This window comes from Pezoporus wallicus, unplaced genomic scaffold (assembly GCF_028554395.1).
Source record: "Pezoporus wallicus isolate ANWC-B61680 ecotype Strahan unplaced genomic scaffold, APGP_CSIRO_Pwel_v1 contig_13954, whole genome shotgun sequence".
NCBI lineage: Eukaryota > Metazoa > Chordata > Aves > Psittaciformes > Psittacidae > Pezoporus > Pezoporus wallicus.
Genome location: NW_026638000.1, coordinates 161,726 through 185,984, shown reverse-complemented (window position 1 = coordinate 185,984; position 24,259 = coordinate 161,726). Strand labels below are relative to the sequence as shown.

The 24,259-nt window shown below is 46.3% G+C and overlaps 1 protein-coding gene across 1 annotated transcript in view; it reads left to right on the top strand.

Annotated features, from left to right (window-relative positions):
- The first annotated feature begins 3,774 nt into the window (after nt 1-3,774).
- The window catches only part of LOC130598814 (opsin-VA-like), a 38,678-nt gene continuing 18,193 nt past the window's right edge, over nt 3,775-24,259 (top strand). Inside the window, exon 1 of the mRNA XM_057408659.1 lies at nt 3,775-3,931. Coding sequence (XP_057264642.1) covers nt 3,790-3,931 — 142 coding nt within the window. The 5' untranslated portion in view covers nt 3,775-3,789. The remainder of the gene's footprint in view (nt 3,932-24,259) is intronic.

The following is a 24,259-nucleotide window of genomic DNA, read 5'->3' as shown; positions in this document are numbered from 1 at the left end:
GGGCCGAGACCGGTGCCGCTGGGATGGGTTCCGCGCCTCGCCTCGGCCGCGTGTCCCGGCGGCGGGGACCCTGCGTGCCGCGCCCCGGGGCGCAGATAACCGCGCGGGCACCGGCGAGCTCCGCGCCCATTGGGCGGCCACCTCCCCGCGCCGCCGCCGCGGCCCAATCGGCGGGCGCCGAGCGCCTCCACCCCGACACGTCACGGCCGGGCCGGGCGGACCCCGGGCGCCGTGGGAGCGCGCGGGGCCGCACGTGGCCGCGCCGCAGCCACCGGGACCCCGCAGCCGGGATCAGCGCCGCTCCGCTCCCGTCCCGCCGCGGCGGGCGCTTCCCGCGGGGCGCGGACCTCGCTGTGAGGCGGGACCCGCCGCTGAGCCAGAAAGGGCTCGGCTCCGGGAGCCCTACCCGCTGCGGCGGCGCCGGGAAGGCAGCGGAGGCGTCCGCCGAGCGCCGCTCCGGGCGTGGGACAGACGGACGGACGGCGGCTCTGCCGCGCAGCGCGGAGGGAGACAGCCTTGCTTCCCGGCCCGCTCGCCTCGGTGTCGGTTATCGGTTCCCAGGGCGCGGCAGCCGTCCCCTTGCGTTAGAGTGGGATGTCTGTAGCGCGGTGATGAAAGCGGTGTTTCGTGCTGGGAACAGCGGCTGCTCGCAGTGGGCTTTGCCCATCCCCACCAGCACCGGAGAGGCCTGGCGGGGACGTACAGCCCTCGGTATGCGGAGGGGGAACGGCCGACACCTCATCGGAGAACGAAGCTCGTTCGCACAAACAAAACTACCGTAGGTATTCTTAATCGAGTATGTGCTCACTTGCCAAGAGAAGAATTCGGGTTTAAGGTCTCAATAGAAAATAATCCCGGGATCGGTGTTTGCAGCCCATTCCTTGTCGTCTCACAGCAGCCAGCTCCTGCCTTCTTGATGCGCTGTTAGCCAAGGAAAAGATTAACAAGTGGGGAACTAAAACTTTCCCAAGTGTTCAGAGGGAACATGAATCGGCTTTGCCACATCAGAGCACTAAAACGCGATGTCCCTTGGTTGTTGCGATGTCTGTCATCAGACCCGTCTGCAGGTAAATGGGTTTCGTTTAGCCTGAACCAACAGCTCTAATGTCGGTGTAAATTTGGGAAGTGTTTACTCAGGCTCGATCAATGGTCTGTATTTTCGGTTGCTGAAGTTGGACATGCTGTAACACCGTGTGTTTATGTGCATCCTCGTAAACTGCTTAACGTGAAAACGTGAGATTAAAAATGACGCTGCCCTAAAGAAGGTTTAATAAACGACTTCATTGCTTTTTCCTCTCCCTGTTGCAAACAGCAGCAACAAGGAGTAGTAAAGGGTTTATCACGCTCCTCACGAAGTCCCTTGTTCCCTTGTCGATTTCTGCTGGCTTTTTGCTCCCGGGCTCGGCCGACGGGTCGGGGCTGACGGCAGCCCGGCGGCTGGGCGCGACCCTCCCCCGAGGGCCGCGGACCCGCCCGGCTCTCCCTGGGCGCGGGGTTGGCCCGTCTCGGGGGGGGCAGGAGACATCGCGCCGCCCCGCCGGGGGCTGTTTCCCAGTGCCGGTGCCTCCCCCGGGCGCACACCGTCGGGATTCCGCCGGGGAGGGCAGTGGTCCTCCCGCGTCCCGCCGCTCTCCCGCTCGCTGTGGAGGTGCGCGGGGCGATGGAGCACGTCCTCCTCCCGGCCCGCCGGGTTCCGCCTCCGAACGGGCATCGGCAGCAGCGCCCGCTTCGGCTCCGCCAGTGAGAGGGAGACGGGGCGCTAACCCATTCACCATGCGCCAAGGAGCCGGCCCCGCCGGTACTTTTCTGCCTTGCACGGGACCGACGGAACAGGGTAAGCGCGCGTCTCCGCCGCTCCGCGCCGGCGGGGTATGGCTTGGCACCAGTACACAGCTACCCACCCCTACGGGCTGCAGGACGGGGTGAGCCGGGGAGCTCCCCGGTGACTGTGACCGTGTCCGTCTCTCTCCCTCTTCCCGACGCGCGTTTCCCGGGTGCCTCAGGCACCCGCGGCCGCTTCGTGGCTCCCGGGGTCCGCTGCCCCGAGTCCCGGCCAGCCCGGCCGTGCGAGTCCCGAGGGACAGAGCCGATGCCTCCCGCTCTCATCTTCGTGTGAAAGCTAACTCTGCGCTGGGGCCGGCCGATAATCTGTATCTGTCATCAGCGACGCTCGTAGCACAGCGGTACGCTCGTCCTGCTCATTGACTTTCCTGCAATCTAATCACTTCGCGTCTTTCCAGGTGGAAACATGAGGGGGTTTATCCCTGCAGACCCCGCGCACGAAGAAAACGCTTTTGTGTCTTTTCTGCAGGCCTTCCGATGAAGGGGGGCACCGACGGAGGACTCCCCACCCCGCCGCCCTCCGCGGGAACCCCCGACCGGCATCGCCTATCCGGCCCCGGCTCTGGGCTACCTCTGGTGGGATGCTGCGTGTCCCTCCCCCCGGTCCCAGTCCTCCTTTTCCCCTCTGCCGCTAGGCCCCTTTCCTCTCTGCCGGGCTGCACCTTCCCGGGGCGGCTGCCGGGCTGCTCCAGCCCAGTGCGCTCCATCGGCTCCTGTCTCTGCTGGCGGGTGTCCTTCTCCCGCGCCCAACAGCTGCTCCTCTCGCCCCGGATGACCTCGGTAAAACAACCCGGCGTTCCGCCGCCCGGGGTGGGGGGGGCCGCCGGTGCTAGCGGACATCGCTCCCCGCCAGCCTGCTGCCTGCGGCCGACACCGTTTTGTCAGAGGACTCACTAACGTGGAAATAAACGGCCCGGAGCCGTTTCTGATTACAGGTGCACTGCGGTGGTGGCAGGCGGCTCTGGGGGCTCTGACCCCGCTGGAGCGGCGGGCTCGCCACGTTCGCTGTACAAGACGCCGCTTCCTCGAGGTTAATTTCGGCCGAGCAAAACGGGCACCGGGCCGCGGGCAGCGCCGGGCCCCTCCGCCGATGAAGGGCCGCTCCCGGGGCCGGTTCCCCGCCCGCAGCGGGGAGCACAGAGCGGCGGGGGGGGGGTCCGTCCCGCCGCACCGGCCTTGCCCCACGCCGCAGCCCGGGCCCTGCCGCCTCCCGCCGTGAGCTGCCGGCGCCCCCTGGCGGCCGCGTCTCCCCGCACCCCGGCGCTGCCCCGCTCCCGCCGCGCTCAGCCGCTCTGCCCCTCGCCGAGGTCGTGGTCCCTCCGCCTCTCCCGGCCCTGTCTCCGGTCTCCTGCGGGAGCGGGGGAGTTGTGGCGAGCGCCGGGCAGTGAGGAGGGGCGCCGGGCCCCCGGTGCGAAGGGACCTGACAGAGTCGCGGCCCGGGAAGCACAACGTGGTGCACCCGCGGCTGTCCCTGCTGGAGCGCGGCTGCGGGGATGGGGCGTCGGGCCCTCCGGCTGTGCACCCGGACAGGGGTTCACAGGGCTGTGCTTGATAGCAAAAAGGTTCACGAACGCTTTTTGGTGCAGTTCCAGCCTGGGCAGAGGGTCCGTTTATACCTCTTAGAATTAAAGAGCGTTTTGGTTTGTCCCTGACATGAGTAAAATTTCTTATAAAGAGCAGGGAGGCAAAACTGAGATTAGTAACATGAAACTCGTCTGAGACTTATGCACTGCAGTACACCCGGAGTCTTACAGTACATTGTCCAGTATTAAATACAGCAGGACAAATAACTTCGGACAAGTTCCGTTTGACCTTCCGGTTCTCCCTTTTGTCATGCAGACAAGCAAAGTACCATTTCTTGTAGCTTTTGTGCAGCTGAAAGTGTCTGAGAGGCTTCGTGCCGAGAGAAAACGAGCTAGGAATAAGGCTAGTCCGTGTTTCACAGCCATGGGCTGTAACGCGTCCCCTTTCTGTCTCACGGACTGCAGAGCAGGCAGATGTGCGGCACACGGACGAATCCACTGCTGTGTTTGTGTTGCCCGTTACTCCAAAGTGCGTCCTCTCCTGAATTGCTCTGCTGCTGGTGAAGGTAGGATGAAGCTGGGGAAACAGTGCTGTTGCATGGAGTTAGTGGCAAGGCAACAGGAAAATCCACATTGAGGCCCCGTGAACATGCTGTCTGCCTGTGTTCCTGACATTATGGATGCTGCTGCTGCTGCAAAGAAACCCTTGTGTTTAAAAACGAAAGGTGCTTTGGGCTGATAATGTAGTCACTAGAAAACAAAGTCATTTTAAACTAGATGATCTCTGTCAAAACATCTTCGCAGAATGATGTATGTTCTGGGAAAGGCCATATTTAATATTTTTCATTACTATCTTTGGCACAAAAAATGGAAATATGCTAATCGTGAAAACTGAGGGTCCTCATCAGTATGGAGTGGCACACCAGAGAAACTGCGTGACCTTGAGAGCAGTGTAACAGAAATGTGGAAAATGTGCAAAAATTAATGTATTGCCTCAAAGTAAGGTATTATTACAGTATCGTACTTAGGGCACAATAAAACCAACATTTCATACAGCTGTGGCAGGATTTAGACTCACATGTAGGAAAGGGATTTGCAGAATTTTTTTTTTCCATGGCTTTGAAATTGCAAAGGATAAGAGCTCTAGGATGGTGCATGCCTGGCCACTTCGACAAAGCCTTTTAGCTGCTTGTCCTCTGTTCACTTGAGACTGCAGACCAGGGTGAAGTTCCAGAGAGATGAAGACAGCTATTAACAAGGCATCGGATTTAACAATTCCTCTCAAACTCTCTTGTTTCATTTTCCCTGTTACTCTGCCCATTCACACGCACTGTCTCTTCATCCTTCCCCTGGAGAGGCACACGGAGCACAGGAGAGCAAAGGGCAGCTGCGGAGGAAACCAGACCCTAGCGAGGTGCATCTGCAGGTGGAAATGCTCAAACTGCTCTGGTGCCTGAGGGCTGCCAGCATATCCACCGGTAAGTCGCATGTACCTGGCAGTTTTGAATCTTTGAACATACTCCTGGGGGAGCAGTTGGACTTGATGATCTTAAAGGTCTTTTCCAAACTAGCTGGTTCTGTGATTCCATTTCAGGGCAAAGCCTCATGCCAGGTCTGCATGTAGGCATAAGGCAGACTGCACACACACGCACCCCGTCCCCCATCATGTATTGCCAGCATCAGCTTTCTTACATGCTGTGAGCAAGGGGGAAGAGCACACAGTACAGAAAGATTCCCAGGCAGGGCCTGGAGAACTCCGTGACCTCCCCAGCTTCCCCTGCCCTGCTCGTACATCGAGCATTTTTCTGCTCACAAGGACATTTCCTTAAAACTGAATCCATTGACAGAATAACCCTGATGGGGAGCAGAATGCACAGTGCAGAAAAGCAGCTGGCTGGGGGGTCCTTGCGAGCCATAGTTGGAAGGAATAGAGAGAGAAATGTCGGCTGATGCATAAAATCTGCGGATGCTGTACTTTGTCATCAAGGGCAACATATTTCCAAGGAAATACAGTTTTTCCTTTTACTCTTTTTGTGTGTGAAGGCCAGCTGGGTAATTCTGTTTGTACAAAGATGTCCAATGAATAAAGAAACTTTCCATGATTGTGTGAAAATCAGTTCCCCAAAGATATGGAAAGAAAACCGGGAACAATGTGCCCTCATGTAAGAGTTTGTGCTTAAGCTGCTTGGGTTTTTTGTTTGCAGTCACTCATTACAAAAGGTACGAAGTATCTTTTTAACAACTGCTGCTAGTCTGTATGTGTAGAGCTTTCTTATACAATGCTCCAAATTATATCCTTAAATTGGAGTATTGTGCCACAAGGTCATATAAATAAAGCTGAGGACTCTTTTATACCTAGACTTCAATTTGCTCTAATGCTACATTTATTTTTGTGAGGCTGAAAGGAGTATTTTCCTAAATCTCATATCATTCTTCTGCTTAACAAGAAGTCATTACAGAGTCTCCGTGCCAAAGGCTTGTTATCCCCAGTGGTGTTTAAGTCTGGAATTCTTAGTTGGAAAGTTTGTAGCCTTGTGTCCTTTGTCAGTGATATTTGAGAATTAATTATAGTTCATTAAGAAACTCATTTGCAAACTGTCCTGCAACTGGGGGCTGCAGTTCCCCCTCCACAGAACCCAGTCTCTGTTCCTGTGCTGTAAAACTGAAAAACCCTCTCTGTAACAAAGGGTTTATGTTTTGTTACCACCCTTCTGAGCTGATAGAGAGTTAGAAGATACCTGCTCAATGCAGGGTTGGACTAGATGGCCTTTGAAGGTCCCTTCCAACTGAAACTATTCTGTGATTACAGCCAGAATATTGCTGCTGTTTGGCCATTTCTTTGCCAGGCCCTGAGTGCCCCAGACCGGCCCTAAACCAGCCCCACCTGAAGCCTCCCTCCCACAGACTTAACCCCTTCCCTAGGAGCCTTCTTTAGGCTCAACCTGGGCCTTTGCTCCTGTGTGCTTGGTTTGGGTGCTGAGGGACCATGTCCTGTCAGTGGGAATGTTGCTCCCATTGTAGCCACTGCTGATTCCCAGCATGTGTCTCTGCGTGTCTCTGAGCATGGTGTCCTTTGCTGGGTTTGTCCTGAAGAGAGCAAAGTTCCAAAGCGTGCCAAGGAGCTTGTGACTGTGGTAGGTCTGGAGCAGAGGTCTGGTTGTAAAGCTAAATGAGAGCTGTTTAGCTCCTAGCAAAGGGTGAAGTGGCTGAAAGCAAAAAGCTGTCTTTGATAAGGCAAACCTGGAAGCAGACGTGGAGCTTTCCTGTGGTCGTTCTGTCTGCAGTGCATCTGAAGTAGGCAGCATGTTTAGTTATTTTACCATCTAGGCGGTTGAGTTTTACGATGTTTTCAGAAAGCCAAGAAGTTCACGTATCCTCTGTCTTTTGGAGTATCATCACCTTTCCAAGACATGTGCATGTGCTGCAGCTGGGGCAGAGGCAGCAGCCGGCTGGGCTTGGTGAGAGCCTGCCCGCAGCAGCACTGCACTGAGAGCAGGTGTAGTTTGCAGCAAGCCAAGCTGGACTAAATGCTGTGCTGTTTTCTCTGGGCTGTCACCATAGAAAAGCAAAGCAAGCGAGGTTACTCCAGCACTACTGTGACTACAGCACAGGTAACCCATTCATCAAATTGCCTTGTCAGAAATCTCAGGTTTTTCCAAGGCTGTCTGGTAAATACAATGGATAGATTGCTGGTGCAAAGCAGAATTCAGTATGATGATAGTCTGGAACTTGTCTGTGCCTAAAACTGGGAGAGGGAGCATGATGCCATGGAGAAGGACCACTTTTCTGTTCCTTCTGTAGTTTGTCCTTCCCAAATTAGAGATTAATTCTGGAAATCACAAGCAGTTACTTTGTGCCATACTGTTTCCATTTTCCTGACAAGTTTCAGGCTTTTTTTATTGTTTGTCTATTGCAAATGAATGGTTGTGGCTGTGTGAAGAGGTTATTTGGCTTTCAGAGTTTTCCTGGCTTAGTAAAGAGCTCAATAGAAAGCTGAAGCTGTCAAATATTTTTGTCTCCACCTTTTTATTTTTATTTATTTCCCCCCCCCCTTCTCCTCTAGGAACAGTTTGACCTAAAAGTTGAATTTTTGTTTTCTATTCCTAACCCATGCCTTGAGGGGAAGCCTATCAAACACTTAAATGACTTTCTGCCTTTAAGAATGAACAAAAGCAAAAGGCTCAGAAAGTATTTCAACTTTGTGCTTTTGTTGGGTTTGCTCTCTTTTTAGGGCTTTAATCTCATTTTTGTGAATTATTGGGGTAGAGGGAGTTGTATACATGGGTCCTTTCAAAACAACTTGTTTCTGCTGAAGACTAGAGTGTGATTTGAAGGTATTGTCAGGAAGTTTTCAACACCTTGGTGTGAATTCATTGGTCTGCTTTGGTCTTAAGCAGTAAGTTTTTGAAGCTCTGGAAACATGAATTAGGTTTAAAGAAAGCATTATTTAACTTGTTAAAATTGCCAGCCACTGCTGTAAATGTGGTCATTGGTTGAAAACAGCATGGACGTGATTATATATAATTTATTTAGGACAAGCAATTGAACAGCATTTTTGCAGGTGAAACTTCTTAGTACAAAACCAATACGGATAACTACTTAGACTGAATCTCTTTGCTGCTTTGCTCATGGGATACACAATGACAAGGTGGGCAGCTTTTGTGTGTGTGTGTGTGTAACGTCCTTTTCGACCTGGAGGGATTTCCTCCCCCAGTGGAGCCAGGAGTCAGTTTAGGGTTGACTGAATTGCCAGTGCACCTTCCAGCAGATCACAGGTGTTGCTCAAGTTCCCCGGTCTTTGATTGTATATGTTGCTGTTGTCATGGTTGCTCTTCCCCTTCTGTCTGGGAACCCTGTTTTACATGTTGCGTTTCTTCTGCCAGTGACATAGATTATTGTTAGCAGCATTGCCTTCTTGGGTCACATTAGACCTCAGTGTCCACCGACCCCCTCTCTCCCATCCCTTGTTTCACCAACAAGCTTTTTTCCTACTTGTCTCCACTCTAATAGTTTATCCTTTTAATGAGAGAAGGCTACAAGTTATTCTTTCTAAGTGAGATAAGCCTTTGTGAGCTCTATTTTATCTAACCAAGACTGGAAAATCGTTTGCCCTTATTTGTATTAAACAGATGTATATACTTTACCGCAAGTCATTAGTACTATAAAGAGATTGCTTTCCTATTGATGGCCTAGATGGGGGAATTCAGGAGTAAATTGCCAATAAATAAACAGTGTGCTTGTAAGTACTATTGATTCTCTCTGAGCCACAGAGAAGTGTTTTGTTAGTAAAACCCTTTCTGAATGTGCAAGTGAGGTTGAAAAAATAAGCAATTAGTGATTACTGAAATCAGGGAGGGGAGTGTAGGGATGGCTTTGGGTGAGAAGCTCACAGTTTTTCTCTGAAGGGTACAGTTTGTAAAGATAGCTGCTAAAAATGTAACAGCAAATCTTCTGGACACCCTCAGGAACCCTGGAGGTGATCACTAGAACACTGAAGGGTCAGCACAGCATTTCCTGGGACACAGCTTCAGCGTGGTAGGAGGGTTTCCCAAATCACAGTGGGAGGAATATAAAGTATCATTTGCATAGGAAGTGGAAGACCAGTGGGATTCAGATCTCTTTTGTCCTGTTTGGGTTTTGGAAGAGTCTGGAAGTTACTCTTCCGAGCTGTCTGGGGGATGCTTTAAGGTGCACTGGTGGGGCCAATTCAGGAGTAGGACCAGAGTGTGGTTACAAGCTGAAGGACAGCAGAGGCCTCCTGAATTGCAGCAGATCCATGGCTGCTATAAGCATGGTGCTTGTTCTATCTAGGCTTGTTTTTCTAGAAAGACAGTAGGACAAAACTGGACAGACAATACAATGAAGCTATGCTGCAGTGATGGTCTTTGCTGAAACCATATTTAGTGATATGATTCCCATCACCTTCAGTGCACATATTCCATGAGGTAATTGATATCTGTACTATGACAGGCCATCCCTTAGAGAGTATTCCAGTAGAGTAACAGATTATAATCTTACAGAATCTCTGGAAAACCTTTTAATTGTGGTTGATCAGAGGATTTTGTCACATCTCTTTAAAGAAGACATAAACCAGTGATAAATTCTGGGCATACAGCAAACATTTAGTTATGTGATACACAATACTGGAATTACTCTGAATGTGGAGACGTAAAACAGCTAAATAAAATTAATGTTACATAGCTACTCTTGGTAACAAAAAAAATTTTACTGGACTGATGCACATTAAAGATGCCCTGTGTCTGCAGGGAACTGATTTCTTCAGACTTATTTCTTCTGTAAGGGTGGAAATGCAATTTATCACCTAAGATTGAACATCAGGAATAAATTTTTGGCAATGGCAGCCTTTGGAAGGCTCACTAGAAATGACAGAAAGTTTCAGTTAAGTGACAAGTTTATCACATACTGGTTTCCTATGCATTTTTCCTCACTATGAAGCAATATTACATGTGAACATATTTCAGAAGCTATCTGTTTGGGGTTCGGTTGGGTTGTTTTTTAACGCATATCTTGGACTTTCTTCTGAAATGCTCTTGGAGAGTTCATTACCTCTTCTCCCTTCTGGTTTTATCTTCTTTTCTAGATCTCTTTCCTTCTATCTGCCTTTGTTCCTATAATCAGTAATGATGTTATTTAAGTTTTCATTGGGAGATTTGTTAGATTTCTTCCACAGATATTTACAAATGAACAAAGAATGCATTTTAAAAATCAGGAGTTGTCAAAGCACTCAAGAGCAGAGCCTTCCTTGGAAGCAAAACTGCTTATGCTGTGCTTTGCCTTCCTGCGTAACTTCCTTCCATATTCACCCAGGCTGCTGAAGATTAGTGGTATTTACAAAGCTGTCTTTCTAGAAAAGACAATAGGACAGAGCTGAATTTACACCACCTGAGGGCACTGCGATACTATTTCACTTCTTCTTAAAGAAAAACACAAAGCCTAGTGCTTGAAATGGTTGCCAATTTCCCCTTGCTATCACTACCAGCGACGTGAACAAGTGTACCACTGAAATTAATGAAAATCATTAAAAAAAATAGATATGTTGTGGTAGGCAGGTAACGTGGAAGCAAGGTCATCCTTCTCCCAGTCACTAATATTGTTTCCTTATGCTTACTGTAGGATGATAGTAATTTGAAATACAATGCTATTATTAAATGATGTGTTACTAGTGTGGCAGCAATTGCAGAGTGCCTGTTTTGGCTGCAGTTTTAGTTACTTCCATTTGCTGCCCCTTATCTGTACCCAGAAAAGTGCAGGGCTGATATAAAAGTACTGAATAATGATGCTGTATTTATGTGCTTATACCACTTAACTAGAACACAGCAAAGTGAGAAATGAGAGAAGTAAAAAGCTTCTTACATGGACACTCCTGATTTGGGTTACTTTCTCAGTCTTGCCAGGCTTACCCTCTGTCTCTCCTCTCTTCTTACACTGCCATCTCTCTTCTCCTTTACTGTTTTTCTTTCTCTGTCTGCTATCTAGTCATTGATTTTACCATGCTGTTATTTTCCCACTCTACAGTGCATGGAGAAGGTCACCAAGCACAGTTCAGATAAGAAGGGCACTGTGCAGGGCAAGAGTTCCCCTGCCAGGAGGAAACTGCCATGGGCTCCCAGACCATGCAGCCTCAGTGCTGGCCAGCTCACTCCTCCTTTCCAGTAGAGTAAGTGCCTGAACTGTTCTGGATGCATGTCCACTTGGAAGCACACCCTAGAGCCTTTTTGTTCTGTTTGTGCAGCCTGAAACAGTGAAACCTTCATGTCAGAACCTGTGCAGTATTTGTAATTTTTTTAGAATAATAACCAAATGTGGTCCCACCAAAATAAAACTCAGCACGGTTTTCTGAACTTACACATGAAGATTCCATAGCCCTCCCATGAGGAAAAAGGCCATGTGTTCTCATTTACACTGGCTTTCTAAAACATGAGTCCAATTCCATGATGGAAAACGTGGCTGTGATTTTGTGCATTTAGACTTCCGTTTAGAGTGTAGCAAGTCTAAGTGTTCATTTGAGAGCAGGTCATCAGTCAAAGTCATGATGTTCAAGGAATTAGAACTGCATTCTCCTAGGGACTGCCCATACAGTTAACACAGTCCCATGATGTTACTAACAATGTGGTTTTTTAGTTTGGTTGTTTTGGTGATCCAGGATTGCATTCGGGAATAATTTGATAGATACTATATTCTTCAATGAGCCAACTAGACTGACCCAAATAATACTTCTAATTTGTGCATGCTAATTGAATTGATAGAGGAATGCTACTGGTTCTTTTGCACTGATGCCAGAAGGGAATGAGTTTGACTGTTTTTTCCATAAGAGGATTTCTTGGTGGTACTAGTGGAAAATAAAAAGTTGTCAGATAAAGTTATACAAGTACACTGGAATGACTCATGCTAAGGAATTATCCTGTATTAAAGAAAAAGGAAAGTAATTAAAGGAGTTTAAAAGTTGCAAGTTTAAACAGAACTCAGCCTTTAAAAGTCATGGTATGAACCCTGTATTAGGGGCAAGAATAGAAACTGTAGTTATTTAACAGATATAATCTCTTCCAACAATGCAATTCCAATAAACCAGAAACATAACTTGCGTAAGTCGTCCTGTTGGTTCATATGCTTAAAGTTATCTTTACAGATACTTGAGTATCTTGAAGCAGTGAGATACTAACTTCTTGCAGAAGCTTTCCCTTCCTTGAAATCTAATCTGTCCAATACATTATTTTCTTACATTAAGGTAATCAATGAGAATTTCTTATAATAATGTCTTTAAAATAATGTCTTTAACATTCCTGAAATCAGAGTAGGAAGCCAGTTTTTGCACTGGTGAGAGTGAATTATTTTGGAGAGGATGTTTGGCATGCTGCGAAACACGAGCAGTATGAGTGGAAGGAAGGCTGTACATCTGTTTAAAGTCCTGTTGAAGCAGAGGTACAAAGAAAGTACTCCAGTGACTGGGGGTGTCACAACTGGAGTGCGCTTGCCTGTCCAGCCTCAGTTCCTCTTCTGAAATCATAGAATCGTTAGGGTTGGAAAGGACCTTAAGATCATTCAGTTCCAACCCCCCTGCCATGGGCAGGGGCACCTTACACTAAATCATATCACCCAAGGCCTCGTCCAACCTGGCCTTGAACACTGCCAGGGATGGAGCATTCACAACCTCCCTGGGCAACCCATTCCAGTGTCTCACCACCCTCACAGGAAAGAATTTCCTTCTTATATCCAATCTAAACTTCCCCTGTTTAAGTTTTAACCCGTTATCCCTTGTCCTATCACTACAGTCCCTAATGAAGAGTCCCTCCCCAGCATCCCTATAGCCCCCTTCAGATACTGGAAGGCTGCTATGAGGTCTCCACACAGCCTTCTCTTCTCCAGGCTGAACAGCCCCAACTTTCTCAGCCTGTCTTCATACAGGAGGTGCTCCAGTCCCCTGATTATCCTCGTGGCCTCCTCTGGACTTGTTCCAACAGTTGCATGTCCTTTTTATGTTGAGGACACCAGAACTGCACACAATGCTCCAGGTGAGGTCTCACAAGAGCAGAGTAGAGGGGGCAGGATCACCTCCTTCTTTGACCTGCTGGTCACGCTCCTTTTGATGCAGCCCAGGATACGGTTGCTTTCTGGGCTGCAAGCGCACACTGAAGCTGGCTCATGTTCATTTTCTCATCAACCAACACCCCCAAGTCCTTCTCCGCAGGGCTGCTCTGAATCTCTTCTCTGCCCAACCTGTAGCTGTGCCTGGGATTGCTCCAACCCAGGTGTAGGACCTTGTACTTGGCATGCTTAAACCCCATGAGGTTGGCATCAGCCCCCCTCACAAGCGTGTCGAGGTCCCTCTGGATGGCATTCCTTCCCTCCAGGGTATCAACTGAACCACACAGCTTGGTGTCATTGGCAAACTTGCTGAGGGCGCACTCAATCCCACACAGCGACGAAGATGTTGAACAAGACTGGTCCCAACACCAATCCCCGAGGGACACCACTCATGAAATGCTGGTCTGCAGAGAACTCTAAATGAGGAAAGGCTGAGAAGAAGATAAATAAGAGGTTTTTGAGGATCTCTGTCATCTAAATAGTTGCATGTTCTGTTCTCTCAGAGGCCTGACATGGAACTTAGAGGTGAGAACTCCCTTGGCATAAGATTTGCTAGTAGTTCAGTGGGTTTAGTTTTTGGCTTCAGAGTTTTAGGTTTTAGGTTTGAGGTGCTTTAGTTTCTAGTTTTGCCTCAATGTGATTGGAAATCACACAATAGTATAATTTATGGGGTTAGATAGAGAAATAAACTAAGACTATAAGCCAAGGATATACTTACTCATAAAAATTACATGGAAAATGCAAAGATAATATAATCTCGAAAGCAAGACGGGGAGCCAAGACTTAAGTCCCTGTAACAGGAAGGCAATAGTCAGAGACATACTTCCATGTTTCCTAAAAATAAAACCTCAGCTTTTCATAAGCAGATGTTAGGTGATACAGTGTCAGGTATTGATGCAAATGAGAGGTCCAAACCCTTTTGCAAAACTCTACAGAACAGTAATTGCGAGCCGGAAATATGAAGGTGAAGATGCAGTGATGTAAGGGTCCTACATCCTTTAATCTTTTTTCTCAGCTCTAAAAAGCTTTTAGGAGGGAAGCACTCCATGTTCTACAGCAAGTATGGATTGAATGAAATAGATGAATGAAAACGCCTAGCAGTTTTTTCCACATCCGATGTTAGTAAACACTTGTGATATTCTACCAGCATGGACCATAACTTCTTTTCACATGCACACTATACGTAAAATCACAAGCCTTGGTGCAAATTAAATTGTGTCAAAGTGAAGTTTTCTCATGCAAAATGCCCAATACCTCTTTTTGTTTTGTTTTTTTTTCTTTCTGGCATTATTTTTTTCTTATTTGATATCCAATTTGCCAGATGAATGATGACATTAATCCTCTCTTCTGCACTGTTGCTTCACCTTGTTTCACACTATGTATTCAGGCTTTCTGGGGTCATTCTCCTCCCCACCACCATTTGTTTTGTGTTCTGTAAAGATGAAAGGCTGGATTTATTTATACAGATTAAAATAATTCTGAATAATTTTCCATCCATTTAAGTTCAGATAAACCAAATTGCAAATATTAAATGTATTTTGTGGCCACTTATCTTTAATTGTCAATGCACTCAAGTTTAGAGGGAACAAAATGGCCAAATCTGTCACTAGAAGGGGGGTTAAAAGACTAAGCAGCAGTAGTTCTAAGGAGATACGGACAGGATAGTTCAAAAGAACCTTCTCGAAGGAAGAAAAATTGTGGATTTTGTTACCTTTTTTTCCAAACACAAATGTTAAGAAAATGGCTACTTGAACAGGAAAGGTAATGAAATGGCAAATGAGCCAGCTGTAAATGTGAGGGAGGCAAAAACATTGTGTATTTTGAAGAAAAAAAATCTTTCTGTAAAGGCACTATTTCTCTTGAATACATGATGATATCCTAATTTATCCACAGAATGATATCAAGTAGAAGGTGACTGTTAACCCTCCTGCTTAGTGCATGCCTGTTAGTACAGTTAATATAGAAAATGAAATATTTTTCTATGTATGTGCATACCCAGCATAATGTAGAAGACAAACTTCTGCTATCTACAAGGCTGCCAGTTTACCTAAGCTAGTTCCAAGCTAGAAGTCGCAGAACCGTGTTAATGCTAAATCAGATTAGTGAGACCTGCTTAGCAGTCCTTTATGGAGTTGCATAACATAGTGAGTTTTTTCCATGAGTTAAGGAGCTTACTTTGTGCTGGATCTCAGTCTTACCCTGTTCTGAGTCGACATTTATCTGTGTTCATGGCAGCCTGTGCTTTTCGCATCTCCCCATGATCATACATGAAGATGATGTGCTGGGGTATAATAATGCTGATGGAAAAGTCAGCCAGATAAGGGCGGTTCTCTTTGTACACTGCCTTTTACTATGGCAAATTCATTCTTAGTTCACCCTGCATCTTTGCATAAAAAAGCTTAATCTCTCTCAACACTCATTTCCAAAGCACACATTAACTGTTGGTGGGATTTCATGCAGTCTGTCTGCAAGCTTTCTACATACATTCTGAAGCTGTCCTTGAAATGGTTGCTGTTTTGAACCTGAAGGAATGCTTAGCAGAATTCCATTTACTGTTCCATAGTACATGACTCCTCTAGTTGGTGATCAGCTTTGAGAGCTGCTGGCAGTCACTCTCCAAACAGCATTCTTCCAGCTGTGTGCTGGGTGCCAGCAGCAGTAGTGAGTGTTGCAATCCATGTCATTCCCACAGCTAAACAAAGAGATGCTGGCAGTGGTTCCTTGGTATATTCTTTCTAATTCTCTGCATCCCGTTTTCTGTTAAAGCCCTGACTTAATGGAACTAAATTTTGGTGAAGACATTTAATGGCATTTGGATCAGTCAAAGCCTTCCTTTTTATGGGCTACAAGAGATGCTGGCTTTTTATTTAGGGCTGCAATAAATACCATGTTTAAAAAAAAAATAACCCTGAACAATCTGATGCATACAGGAATATACATCTGGGAGACATTTATGCTGGCGAAAAGGGGAGTCACTGAATTGAGAAGTGATTGTTCTTTCTTCACGGAGCTCTATGTATGATGCGCAAGTGACATGGGCTGATTTATACAGTACCATAAACTCAGCAAAGCAGTTTGTGGTTGTCTCTTAAAGTGGTATCTCAGAACATTTCACTTTCTGTAGTGATAGGACAAGGGCTAATGGATTAAAACTTAAACAGGGGAAGTTTAGATTGGGTATAAGGAAGAAGTTCTTTACTGTGAGGGTGGTGAGACACTGGAATGGGTTGCCCAGGGAAGTTGGGAATGCTCCATCCCTGGCAGTGTTCAAGGCCAGGTAGGACAGAGCCTTGGGTGGCATCGTTTAGTGGGAGGTGTCCCTGCCCATGGCAGGGGGTTGGAAATAGATGATCTTAGGGTCCTTTCCAACCCTGAAGATTCTATGATTCTTTGATTCTTCTTGTTCTCAGCAATAAATGATCTTTCTACTCCAGTACAATAAAAAAAAAAGAAAAAAATCTGTTAAAACCTAATTCAGCTGGCCAAGAGAGTACATTAAAGGTGTTATGCCATCAGAAAACTCTGATGATAGGCAATTAATTATAAGTTAGATGGAAGATGGGAAAATAGTTATTGACTCTGGAAGTACATGCTTCAGGTCAAATGTAATACAGTGCATGAATCAATGATTTAAAATAGTAAACAAAGTCTATTTTAATGACTTCATCCTTATGGAGCTATGTTATGTATATAATAACTAAAATAGCATCATAGTAGTGTTGATAAAAATTGGCAGCCAGAAGTTGATCTGTTCTTACAGGAAGTGCATAGCTTTGATTGCCGAATCAGTCACAATAGTGGTTTCATTTCAGGTGTCTTTTGCCTTTTGTTTTGCACCGTTTCAGCTTAAACAATCTGACTCTGACTTGCAGGTAAACATATCTTACAACTGAGAAGCTGTAGAGCTTTGCTTATAGTTTCTGAAAACTAATATGAAGTTTCCAAGGGAGTCATCACCTGAATGTAGGTGATCTTATAGGAGTAAAGAATGACCCTTGTTCATTTATTTTCAGTGATTGTGGTAGACATCCATTCTCAAAAGAAGAATCTTTAGGCCTGGCAGAGCCTGGAGGTATTTTCCCACAGCTTTGCAGTGTTACTGCCAGTATGCTGGCTGTACTGGAAGTCATTCTGACATGTTGGCCATGCCCTTTTCACTGAATGGGATGTACACGTGTACACGTGTCTAACTCACAGTCTTCCAAGCATCTGCTGCTCCAGGAAATGGGTGTATAACTTTTAGCCTCTGACACTGTTTATTGGATGCAGCATAACATCTTTTGGCTTGCGGAGGGGCTTGAAATCAGTCTCTAGCATTCTGACTGGGTACTCAAGTTGCTGTCCAGTGACATTGGAGGTGAATACTTGATATTTGAATAATAACTTTGAATGTGCTCTAGAACTATCTCCATGTGCATGAAAGCATCCACAAGTGTATTCAGTTTGCAGAAGTGGAATGTATGAGCCCTAGCTGGGGAAACGTGGCGAGCACAGTGAAGCTTTCAGCTATATGCAGCTATCTGAAAGCAACAGCAATTGAATACTTACTTATAGTGCAGGAGAAATAGAAAAGCCACTCTGATCTTTCACATATCAGACTGATTCTTTTCAAAGTGCTCAGGAAGGAATAAAAACATTTTTAGTCTTGGAAGGCAGATGCAGGGACTGTGAGAATGAAGACCTTGCGCCCACTGTAGGAGAGGATCTGGTTCGAGACCATCTTAAAAATCTGAACGTGCACAAGTCCATGGGTCCTGATGAGATCCACCCGCGGGTCCTGAAGGAGCTGGTGAATGAAGTTGCGAAGCCGCTGGTCATCATATTTGAGAAATCATGGCACTCAGGTGAAGTTCCTGATGACTGGAAAAAGTGAAATATAACCCCCATTTCCAAGAAGCGGAAAATGGATGACCCAGAGAACTACAGATCAGTCAGTCTCACCTCTGTGCCTGGCAAAATCTTGGAGCAGATTCTCCTGGCAGGCATGCTAAGGCACACGAAAATCAACAAGGTGCTTGGTGACAGCCAGCATGGCTTTACTAAGGGGAAATCCTGCCTGACCAATTTGGTGGCCTTCTATGATGGCGCTACAGAACTGATGGACAGGGGTAGAGCAGTTGATGTCATCTACCTGGACTTGTGCAAAGCGTTCAACACTGTCCCACATGACATCCTTGTCTCTAAATTGGAGAGATATCAATTTGATGGATGGACCACTCGGTAGATAAAGAACTGGCTGGATGGCCACATGCAAAGAGTTGTGGTGAATGGCTCAATGTCCAGCTGGAGACCAGTAAGGAGTGGTGTCCCTCAGGGATCGGTGTTGGGACCAGTCTTGTTCAACATCTTCATCGCTGACACGGACAGTGGGATTGAGTGCGCCCTCAGCAAGTTTGCCAATGACACCAAGCTGTGTGGTTCGGTTGATACCCTGGAGGGAAGGAATGCCATCCAGAGGGACCTTGACACGCTTGTGAGGTGGGCTGATGCCAACCTCATGGGGTTTAAGCATGCCAAGTACAAGGTCCTACACCTGGGTCGGAGCAATCCCAGGCACAGCTACAGGTTGAGCAGAGAAGAGATTCAGAGCAGCCCTGCGGAGAAGGACTTGGGGGTGTTGGTTGATGAGAAAATGAACATGAGCCAGCTTCAGTGTGCACTTGCAGCCCAGAAAGCAACCGTATCCTGGGCTGCATCAAAAGGAGCGTGACCAGCAGGTCAAAGAAGGAGGTGATCCTGCCCCCTCTACTCTGCTCTTGTGAGACCTCACCTGGAGCATTGTGTGCAGTTCTGGTGTCCTCAACATAGGAAGGACATGGAACTGTTGGAACAAGTCCAGAGGAGGCCACGAGGATGATCAGGGGACTGGAGCACCTCCTGTATGAAGACAGGCTTAGAGAGTTGGGGCTGTTCAGCCTGGAGAAGAGAAGGCTGTGTGGAGATCTCATAGCAGCCTTCCAGTATCTGAAGGGGGGCTATAGGGATGCTGGGGAGGGACTCCTCATTAGGGACTGTAGTGATAGGACAAGGGATAACGGGTTAAAACTTAAACAGGGGAAGTTTAGATTGGATATAAGAAGGAAATTCTTTCCTGTGAGGGTGGTGAGACACTGGAATGGGTTGCCCAGGGAGGTTGTGAATGCTCCATCCCTGGCAGTGTTCAAGGCCAGGTTGGACGAGGCCTTGGGTGATATGATTTAGCGTAAGGTGTCCCTGCCCATGGCAGGGGGTTGGAACTGGATGATCTTAAGGTCCTTTCCAACCCTAACAATTCTATGATTCTATGATTCTGTGATTCTATGATTCTATGTAGACTCCTGAAAACTCTTAATAAAATATCCAGGTTTACTATTCAGAGCAGAAGTACACATTAAATCAGGGTCAGCTCTTTGAAGTTCATATTTGCAATTAACTTTCAGTAACACTTAAGTTCTTATTCTGTTAAATTTCAATTAATCAGAGCTTGGGAGACTTGGTTAAGGGAAAAAAGTGTTGCTTTTTATTTTTAAACAATCAGCAGTGAAGGTTAGAAGCAGCTTCTGCTCTGTACCCTTCCTTTTTGAATCTAATGAGCCTGAGGTTTTGCTAGGCTTTTGAACTTGCTTTCTCCTTGCTCATAGCCTGATATGATAAGGAATAGCTCTGGCCACCTATGAATGTACCATTGCAAAGGATAATTTAAGCTAAAATGTATTTGCTAGGGTTAGACCTTGGCAGTGCAAAGAACTCAAATGGAGGCAGAATCAGAAAGACAAAGGATTGCGACAGGCAAATGAGTGGCATGCATTCATAAGGAGATTCTGCTCACTTTTTTCAGTCCTTGTCGTTCTTTCAAAACCTCACACTGTTGTTTGATATCCTTTCACAAAAATGCCTGGATCCTTTCTCACTTTACATAAGACACAGAAGAGCTGTTTAGTACCAATACTTGGAAAACAATTTTCCAAAGCACCCAGTTCCCTTTTGGGCTACTTCCATGTTATTTTTATTTACTAGGTACATTGCAATAACACCAATGTGTTCCAGTTATGGATCTCAGTACTGGTCTCTAATAGTGGAATATGTAGCTACACCATGTGTGGTGGGTCCACGGTGTCTTAATGCAGATGTGAATACTGATGGCAGTGGTAATCCCTGTTTCTTGGGTTTTGATTAATACTAATATGCTATAAGCCACGGAGAGAGAGATCTGTATGTCTGAATATGCACTACACACTACAGTGTGTAAAGAATACATTATGCATAGCCAGAGACTGCATTTTCTTCTTAAGCTAGATGGGCTGGATTGTTTCCGCTTTCAAAAGTGCTAGACTGTTGCTACAACTGATAACAGAGTGTTAGCTCTGTGTGTCAAGTTAGATAGGGAAAATTAACAACAAATGACAAAATAAAAGCTCTTTCACTAGCAGACGAATTCTTACATATAGGTGACTGCCGCAACTAATATACTGAAACCAGACATCAAGTGCCGTCTTAGCCCCTGAAGTGGTGAATGTTTCTGGAGACATAAATATTTCTGAAGATAGTGCTGAAAATTAATCAGAGGACAAATCACAGGCAAGAGAAAGCCAGTGAATTTGGATAAGGTCAACTTTGTTACACAGAGCCCAAACTGTCTGATAAACACTAAACCCTTTAATTTTCATTGAATTTAGCAAGCAATGGCATTATTCAAGGGACCTAGTTCTTACACTATAATCAGTGGCTTGCATTACTACTCAGTTTTCACATCAAGACAATTTTCTTCTTTAGTCTGAATTTGATATTTGATAGAATCATAGAATTTGGGTTTGGGTTGGAAGGGACCTTCAAAGCTTATGGAGTCCTAACGCCCTGCAATGAGCAGGGACATTTTCAACTAGATCAGGTTGCCCAGAGCTACATCCAACCTCTCTTCAAATACCTCTAGGGATGGGGCATCCACTACCTCTCTGGGCAACTTGTGCCAGCGTTTTACCACTCTCATTGTAAAAAATTTCTTCCTTACTTATAGCCCAAATTTCCCTCCTTTTAGTTTAAAGCCATCACCCCTCGTCCTATCATGAGTCTCTCATCAACTGCAGAGGCTTCTCCTAATGCCTCTTCCACTTTACATGAAAAAAAGTTCTTATTTCCAGTTTGTGTAGCAAAGAACAGAAAAGAGACACATTAATGGCTCAGTGCGATAATTTTATATAAAATACTTTGGTAAAAGTAATCTGTGTTGAACAAAATAATTTTAGGTTAGCCATGAGTTGATGATCCAGACATGAAACTTGCTTCTCTGTTGAATGCAAAAATGTATTGAATAGATGATTACAGTTTGCCTGCCTGATTTTGTTCAGGATATTGTGATTGAGCCCTGACTTGCCTTGCTCAAGTTGCAGAACAGCTGTTTGGTGGTATCAATACTTTTTGCAATGCACTGAGTTCTTATTTGGGCTCCTTCCTACTGCAGTATCTGCAGGGGCTTAACTGTCTTCTTGGCTAAGCCTTGTACTTGCCGAGGAAGTGACCTAACTCATTGTCCAGTGTAAGCCCTGCAGCTTCTCTTACTGCTTGGAAGCTCACTTTCTTTTTCAGCGTTGCCAATAGGAAAATGTTTGGGGCTTGGCTGCGTAGCGGCTTTGTGCCTCTTGGCCAGCTCTAGCCAGCTGTGAGCAGTGATGCACAAACCAGAGAGACTGCTCCTGCGTGTGGCTTTTTAGCAGTTTTAAAGGCAGAAAGGTCAAATGGCCTGGTGGTCACTTAGACGTGTGATTCAGATTTTATTTTCTATATATTCATGACCACTGATTTATAACAATATTTAGCTGTTGCTCAGCACTTTCTATAAGTGCATCTAAAGCACTTTACAGGGGACGCCAGGCTTGTTATACCAATTTACAGAGGGATAAACTGAAGCAAGAGGTTATCCTAGAGTAAAGCAAAGGTATCCTAGAAGCAGATCCCTAAGACTGGGCTCGTGGGGGCTTTGCTGTCAGCTGCAGAGTGCCAAAAGTTTCTGACAGTCTGCTCGCACGAAGAAATTTTGCATTCTTCAAGCAACAGGAACCAGCTGGCTTTGTCACTGTCCACCTGAGTGTCGTGGTTTAAACCCAGTCAGGCAACTTGTTCACTCACTCCCAGTGAGTGGTGCCGAGCTGACAACAATCGAGGGCCTCCCCCCCCACCGGGGCTCTCCCCTTCCCCGCTCCCGGAGGAACAGAGAGCAGGATCGAAAGGGTGCAACTCCTACGGGTTGAGACAAGAACAGTCCAGCAACCAATGTACAACACAAATCACCACCGCTACTACCACCTACAACAATGATAAGGGAAAAATAACAAGGGAAGAGAATACGATACCACCGGCCAAGAAACGAGTCCCACCCGGAAGCTCCTGTCCTTCCGGGTAACTCCCAGTTACCCCCCACCCTGGCCATGACGTGCTGTGGTATGGAATACCTCCTTGGCTAACCTGGGTCAGGCACCCCGTCTCTGCTTCCTCACAGCTTCCCCTCCTCCCTGGCAGAGCATGAGCCTCACAAAGTCCTTGGTCAGGGTAAACATCACTTAGCAACAACCGAAAACATCGGCTTCACCAACACTGCTCCCAGGCTGGAAGTCAAAACACAGCACTGTACCAGCTACCACAAAGGAAAAACATGACTGCTACTGCTGAACCCAGGACACTGAGAAACCCTATCACGCAGCCTGGTTCACTCTGCTGTTGGCAGTGATGGGATGGGTGTTAGTCCTGAAACCCTTCCCCTCACACAAAGTTCATTTCAGAATGACAGGCCCCTCCCTGGGTCCTAGGGAGGAGGGTGATCCTTTGGAAGAGAGCTATGAGGGTTAGTGTGAGCTATAAGGGTGAAAGGAAAAAAAGACGCGTACTCGTACTATGGGAAAAGGACTTCTTTCATTATTCTGCTTTAAAATTCTGTGGTCACAGATTTCTCTGTGATAAACTCATTTCTGCTTCTACTGTGAGAAAGCAGTCTGTGGTCCTCGCTGTACTTTGTGTACACATACCTGAATTACCTTTAAACTGGGTGTTTGAAGCACTGTCAGAGAGAGTGCAGGATTTCCATCATTATGGAAATATCCAGGGCCCAGCTACCTGTAAGCCATTGAAAACTGTGCTGCAGTTAATAGTAACTGAGCTAACAGGCATATCTGTATGTGCAAAACCAGGCTTCTCTGTTAGACTTAAGATCAGTATGTTTTGTGCAAATCACTGCAGCCATACATAGATTTGGAAGCTACCTGTACAGCAGTCATTATAGATGCTTCTGAACAGGCAAAATGTTTAAAATATGTATTTTAGTTTCTGGATCACCTGAGATAGTCACACTCACTTAAAAGCAAATAACTCCTTTGCAAAGAAAATGAGTATCAGGAAGATATTGGCTTGCATCCATTATCTTGAATTATAAAAGGCTTGAACAGACATTTGTAACTTACTTGTGTGTAGTTGTATATGAACACCAGAAGCTACCTGATGTACTTGCGCAGGACAGTTTACAGAAGATGAGCAGGCATAAGAAATACTCTGCCATCAGTCTGAGGCCTCTAGAGCTGTGCATCCAGCTACTGTCACACAGGAGCATTACAACTTGCCCTGGGTAAGTTTAACTAAAATGCTTGATAATGGAACTATCCTCCTCACCTCTCAGCTGTATCCTTGCTATTTTTCTCTGTATTCAAATCACTGTGGTAGCTGTCTCTTCCAGAGGATGCTCAGTGATGGGAACATAACAAAATGTGAGGTAACAAAAAAGGATTTCCTACTAAAACTCTCCCCACTTCCTATACTGAGGAAGCTCAACAAAGACTCTAAAAGCTCTAGATAGAGGCTTAAAGAACTAGCACTGACTTCAGTGAGACCTTAGTGCCTTTGAAAATTTTCCTTCCAATATACAGGTCGTTGCACATAAACCTCACAAAAATAGACAAAGCCATAGATTTACAAAAGGTGAATAACAGGTAAAAAAGGCCTGGGGATGTGTCTTGAAAGAGTTGTCAGCAGTTAAATTGAAGCGTCTTGATATAAAAAGGCTTGCTGCTTCAGCATTCTACCAGGTAACACAAGTGAAGACAGAGGAAGGTGGCTGAAGGTAAACCAAACTGCTTGCTCTTAACCAGGGAAAATCTGAAGAGAGGGATTGCCCTTTGAGGGTTCAGTGATCACTTGCAATTGCTATCACTAAAGAAGTGAGTTAATTGGAGAAAAAAGTAGGAGGCATGTTTATATGGGAGCAAAGTCAGCAGGAATATACAGTACATAAAATGAGAAGCAGTAAGTTATAAGGAAGAGCTCCATCAGCA